Below are 6,989 nucleotides of genomic sequence, written 5' to 3'. Positions count from 1 at the left end.
CATTGCTCAAACAACACCTCGTCATCGCGAGAGAGAGAGAGAGAGAGAGAGAGAGAGAGAGAGAGAGAGAGAGAGAGACCTTACCTTACCTTACAGACCTTACAGTTCGTTCGGGTTGCCCCAGGTCCCTCAGTGTGAGGCGCCTCTAATGTCTACCAGAGAGTTGCTAGTACATCTTCCGGTATATTTTGCATCTTCCAATCTTGGATGGTCTGGGATGCAGTTTAGATATTTGTCGAGCTTATTCTTAAACACATCTACGCTCACTCCTGATATATTCCTCAGATGAGCTGGCAACGCATTGAATAGACGCTGCATTATCGATGCTGGTGCGTAGTGGATTAATGTTCTGTGTGCTTTCCTTATTTTTCCTGGTATAGTTTTGGGCACTATTAATCTACCTCTGCTTGCTCTTTCTGATATTTTTAGTTCCATGATATTTTCTGTTATTCCTTCTATCTGTTTCCATGCCTGAATTATCATGTAGCGTTCTCTTCTCCTTTCTAGACTATATAATTTTAAGGATTGTAGTCTTTCCCAGTAGTCTAGGTCCTTAACTTCTTCTATTCTAGCTGTAAAGGACCTTTGTACACTCTCTATTTGTGCAATATCCTTTTGATAGTGTGGGTACCATATCATATTGCAATATTCAAGTGGACTACGAACATATGTTTTATAAAGCATAATCATGTGTTCAGCTTTTCTTGTTTTGAAGTGCCGTAACAACATTCCCATTTTTGCTTTACATTTTGCCAACAGAATGGCTATTTGATCATTGCATAACATGTTCCTATTCATCATCACACCAAGGTCTTTAAACTACCGAATCCTTAACATTACTGTCTATGTCTTCAATCATAATAACAAACAATATTGCAGCTAGCACCGTACCTTGTGGCACACCGGATATTACCTTGGTTTCATCCGATTTCTCATCGTTTGCAATAACTATCTGTTTTCTGTTGTGTAAAAATTCTTTTAACCATCTTCCTACTTTATCTACGATATTGTGTTTTCTAATTTTCTTTGCTAATATATTATGGTCTACTTTGTCAAAAGCTTTTGCAAAGTCTAGATAAACCACATCTGTTTCATTTCCGCTTTTCATATTTTTGAATATGTTCTCACGGTGGACTAACAGTTGGGTTTGTGTACTTTTTCCGGGTACGAAACCGTGTTGTCCTATATTAAACAAATTATTTTTTATTAAATGTTTCATAATATTTTTCTTCATTACCCTTTCATACACTTTCATAATATGTGATGTTAGACTCACAGGCCTATAATTACTTGCCTTTAGTCTTGATCCACTTTTGAAAGTAGGGGTGATATATGCTAATTTGTGCTCATCATAAATCTTGCCTGTATCTACACTTTGTCTCAATAATATTGCAAGTGGCTTTGCGATAGAATGAACTACTTTCTTTAACAAAATAGCAGGGACTCCATCCGGCCCTGCAGCAGCTCCATTTTTAATTTCATTAATTGCCTGCACAATATCAGCTTCATTAATTTCTATGTCAGCTAAATATTCACTATTTTCGTCCCTTACTTCTATATCATTATCTTCATTATCTATTCTAGGGGTGAATTCTCTCTTATATCGTTCTGCCAGTATGTTGCAAATTTCCTTTTTTTCATTCGTTAATCTCCCTTCAATTCTCAGAGGGCCTATTTCTATTCTTCTTTTATTCATCTTCTTCGCATATGAGTATAATAGTTTGGGGTTTTGCTTGATATTTAATAGGGTTTTTTCTTCCAAGTCCCGTTTTTCATTTTCTTTTGATTGTATAATCTTTTGTTCTGCATTTTCTATCTTACTTTTTAGTTCTATAACTTTCCATGCATTTTTTTCTTTTGCAAGACCTTTTTTCCACTTTCTGATTTTCTGGAACAAGATCCTTCTGTCTCTTGGTATGCATGAATGATGTTTACTTTTCTTCTTCGGTATATATTTATCCACTATTTTCTCCAATAGAGAGAGAGAGAGAGAGAGATACCACTGTGGGTGTTCTCATATTTAGAGTTTATAGAAGAAGTTGGTTATGATTATTGTATTAAAGGATATTTTATTGTTACCTGTGCAATAGTGTTCCTGGCTTTTAAGTGGGTAATAAAACCTTTACTTATAATATTTATGTAAAAAAATGATTATTCATATTACCATACTGTGATTTTTTGTCACAGACATCATGACATTCTTTACATTCACAAACATTTAAGCTAATGATGTCTTTTTGATATTAAATTCCCTCATCCTAGGAAAAATACCGAAGGGGAATTTATAAGTGGATTCAAACCACCGAATGGTTGGAAACTACAAATTTAGAGCCTTGAGATATTTAGAATCATATATATATCATATATATATATATATATATATATATATATATATATATATATATATATATATGTATATATATATTAGAATATCTTCTTACCGTAATTTTGCGCCCGTCTTAGAAACTAATCCTGCCTTGGATATGATTATTTCTCTTCCTATTTTAGGAAAATTTGTATCAAATTTTTTAGAATATCTTTTTCCCCTATTTTGGCGCCCAGTCTTAGATAGTAATTCTTTCTTGCGATTTAGTCATTCTTTTGTACTATTATTTGAAACTCGAACCTTAGAAAGTAATTCTGCCTTGTCACTATGTAATTCTCTTGAACGCCAGTTAAGACCCCAGTCTTAGAAATTAATTCTGCCTTGTGATTAAGTCATTCTCTTGAACGATGATTAAATCCAGTCTTAGAAAGCAATTCTGCCTAGTGATTAAATGATTCTCTTGAGTGCTGATTAACTCCAATCATAGAAAGTAATTTTGCCTTGTGATTAATTTATTCTCTTGAGTGCTGATTAAGACTCCAGTCTTAGAAATTGATTCTGCCTTGTGATTAAGTAATTCTCTTGAACTATGTTTAATACTCCAGTCTTAGAAAGTAGTTCTGCCTTGATATTAAGTAATTCTCTTGAACGCTGATTAACTCAAGTCTTAGAAATTAATTCTGCCTTGTGATTTAGTCATTCTCTTGGACTCTGGTTAAAACACGAGTCTTATAAAGTAATTCTGCCTTGTGATTAAGTAATTCTCTTGAATGCTGATTACCTCCAATCATAGAAAGTAATTCTGACTTGTGATTCAGTAATTCTCTTGAACACTGATTAACTCCAGTTTTAGAAAGTATTTCTGCCTTGTGATTAAGTGATTCTTTTGAACGCTGATTAATTCCAATCATAGAAAGTAATTCGGCCTTGTGACGAAATCATTCTCTCGGACGCTGACTAGAACTCACAGATAGAACGTCCAGTAGGCGACGTTGAAGACGAAGAAGAAGATCAGGTAGAGAATCCTTGCCCCCGTTTCAACTCTGACCTCAACTCGCTTCCAGTACTCGGGACCTTTGCCATCCGCCGCTTTTTGCCTTCCTTTCCGGATGAGTTCATCCACTTTGGCGCAGCATCCACTCTCATCCTTCATCCCCCTCCCCTTTCTCCTCCTCGTGTCCTCCTCCTCCTCCTCCTCGTCGAGTTTTTCCCCCGTTTCTTTGACCGCAATGGTTCCTGATATGACCGTGACAGTAGATGACTCCTTAAACAGAAGGAATATAGATTTGAATTAATAGATAGATAGGTTTTTACTTGATAGTATACTGATAGATTTTTTACTTGATAGATATATAAATAAATTTTTTACATAATTGATGAATAGATAGATTTTTACATTATAGGTAAATAGATTGATTTCTACATGATAGATTTTTACGCAATAGATACATAGATACTGATTTTTCATGATAGATATATATAAATATATTTTTAGTTATTTGATAAATAGATGACTGATTTTTCATGATAGATTTTTAGTCGATTGATAGATAAATGAGCTTTGGAATTTTTAGATATCTGATTGATATCTAGTGTTAACTATTTCAAAACGATTTGAGCTTAGGAATGACAGATAGTTTCAATATTCGACTTATTACCTCAACTGAATTCATCATAGCTTCAATATTCGACTTATTACCTCGACTGAATTCATCATATCTCCTGATTTGAATTTGCTTCTGTTATTGTCACACTATCAATTTGCCCAATTTGTACATGAACTACTATCAGAATTTTGCGTAGATTCACATCCTGATTGGCTGTTAATAAGCCAATCACAGGGCTGGAAACTCTCAGTTTCACTCGAGTGTTCACATGGGTAGGATCTATGTTCCACCTCTCCTGAGGGATACGTCTTTCTAAAGAATCCCTAAGGAGAGGTGGAACATACATCCTGCCTATATGAACTCTCTCGAGACACTGAGAGTTTCCAGCCCTGTCATTGGCTTATCAACAGCCAATCAGGAGCGTCGTAAGAGACTGGCCTAGACATCAAATGCACGGTTGATGTGAATTTACTATAGTGATATCCGTTCATTAGAATAAAAAATGTATATTTCAAATCCGTAAACTGAATAACTGTTAAGATTCCGATCATTTAGGTCAAGAGTCTGTTAATAGATGGAGGAGACCTTGTTGAGAATTTTAAGACTTACCAAAACCTTCTCTCTACTAGGGTCTTGCATTTTACGAATCCTGTTTGGAAGAAAGAGAATACGCAGATAATCAACCACTCCTCTTTTAAGGTATATTTTGAGCTTTTTCTGTTTTTGCTTAGTGATTATTGATTTTTTCCGAAGCCATCGTAATTCGTGCACTGGTTCTGCTAAAATATTTTCCAGTTGAAGGTGCCGATATTTCTTGTGCATGACTATGATTTTCCATGCTATTATTTTGAAAGCAATCTTTGTGTTATTTTTTATTGTGCTTCGGGCGTGAAATAACATTTGAATACAAAACTTCAAAATCAGCAACTGAACAGCACCATGAGGCGCAAATAAATGTTCTAACACCACCCCGCCCTCTCTCTCTCTCTCTCTCTCTCTCTCTCTCTCTCTCAGCATTACCACGAGCAAAAATCATAAGACGTTTTCTACTTAGCAAGCGTAGTAAAATAGTTTATTTTTTTATACATTTGGTCAATTTAACGCTACAGCGAGAGACTTCCATCCGCCCAGTAGACTAATTATTGTGAATATATTTTATAGGTGATAAATAATTCTTAATTCCTCCAGACTTTGACTTAGATTAACCACGGCAATTTCGATGACTGGAGTCGAATTTTTCTGTTACACACACACACACACACACACACACACACACACACAAACACACACACACACACTAGCCACGAGATTATTTTTTTTCACTAATATATCCTTTTATAGCGATTTGAGTATATCAGAATTGATGCATATGTAGCTTGTACAAGTTTACCCTACTTACATGACTTCTGTTAGAATCCGTTTTCTTTGAATCTCGCACTGAAAGAACATGCATGAATAAATTTGTAAAGACAGTAACTGCAGAAAATTAAGTTATATACCTCTAAAATCGCTTTATAGCTAATATATATATATATATATTAGCTATAAAGCGATTTTAGAGGTATATATATATATATATATATATATATATTATATATATATATATAACATGGGGGAATTATCCCTCCAGTATTCATAAGGTAAGCGTGGACACGAAACGGAAGGCAGACCCCATAACTCCATTACACACACAGGCTCTCTCTCTCTCTCTCTCTCTCTCTCTCTCTCTCTCTCTCTCTCTCTCTCTCTCTCTCTCTCTCCCGGCAATCACCCCATCTCTCTCTCTCTCTCTCTCTCTCCACCTCTTTCTCTCCATTCTAACAGGTAATGAAAATGAGAGAGTTGCATCATAACATAACGTTTATTTACAAGAATAACTAAATCAATTAACTAAGTAACCCAGTCTTACAGACTAACTTAAAAACAACTCATTGTCAAGTCACCCAAAAGTCCACACCCCTCCCTGGGAACTCTGTCCCACCGAAATCCAGAACCGTCTGCCAAAGATACAGAACACATCCCGGTAAGTACACACACAAGTTTAAAGACAAAGTTAATAAAATGGAACATCTTACAAGATATCAAACAAGCCATCCCTTTGGCTAAAGTAAAGGTAACACTTACCCATTCCCAACCGGAATATCACTCACTGATAAATAAGAACACTTTGGCATCTGCCATCATGGCTTCGCCTTCCTCCCCCGAATGTCTGTGCAAGTCTTCCCATAGACTTGGCTAGTGATACATTATGAATAGAAGAGGCGCACACGCACATACGAACACACAGTTCGCTAGCACCTCGCGGTTCTAGCTGCATCTAGTTTCACAAAGGCACTTGAGAAGAGTTCATAAACTGTCGTGCATTGACTTCCTGAATTAAGCACTTTTATCTCACGCCATCCCCTAGAATCTCATTCATCAGCTACCCTCAGGTCGTTACCTCTGCACTGTCCTCCACATTCCATAGGTTACAGAGAATGTACGAACAATATAGGGGGAACATCACGACAGGCCAACCCTCATCACGGTAGACGGGTCTTATTCACTCGATATTTAATTGGTGAAACATGAATACAATTGCAACTCTAAGCATACCATTTAAAAGACTGAAGTTTCGTCAACATATTGTGATATATGAAAGCCCCATACGAACTAAAATAAGCATGTGAGCTCTTCGTAAAATATGTTTTCAAGGCAGTTTTGAAATCCAATATGGCGGCTACGTTTTGCATGGACGGTTCTCATCAGTGACGGCCACCATCTTTCCCCAGCCTTCCCAGCACTCATTTGAACAATGTTAGCGTATGTATGTAACGTTTATTGATCTTACTCAAGATTGCAGTTGTAATCAGCACAATAAAACAACATTTTGTTGCCTATATTAGTGAAAGTATGAAACTTGTTATTCCCGGGGTTATGGTTGGAACTGAATCATTCTTACTTCCTTGTAATCGGCGGTTTTTATCCTTACTGCCATCACAACTGAAACTCCACAGTGCTTATTTGATTGTTATTATACACATTTTGGTCTCAGTTCACTCCACATTGCACTTTAA

General features: G+C 36.1%; 1 protein-coding gene across 1 annotated transcript in view; it reads right to left on the bottom strand.

Annotated features, from left to right (window-relative positions):
* Positions 1 to 4,391: 4,391 nt before the first annotated feature.
* LOC135224213 (glutamate-gated chloride channel alpha-like) overlaps positions 4,392 to 6,989 on the bottom strand; it is a 9,579-nt gene continuing 6,981 nt past the window's right edge. The window contains exon 5 of the mRNA XM_064263070.1: positions 4,392 to 4,582. Within this exon, the coding sequence (XP_064119140.1) occupies positions 4,501 to 4,582 (82 nt within the window). The 3' untranslated portion in view covers positions 4,392 to 4,500. The remainder of the gene's footprint in view (positions 4,583 to 6,989) is intronic.

The sequence above is a fragment of the Macrobrachium nipponense genome, chromosome 10, assembly GCF_015104395.2.
Source record: "Macrobrachium nipponense isolate FS-2020 chromosome 10, ASM1510439v2, whole genome shotgun sequence".
In the NCBI taxonomy this organism is placed as follows: domain Eukaryota; kingdom Metazoa; phylum Arthropoda; class Malacostraca; order Decapoda; family Palaemonidae; genus Macrobrachium; species Macrobrachium nipponense.
Note: the sequence above shows the minus strand (reverse complement) of the source record. Positions and strands in the feature narration are given on the sequence as shown.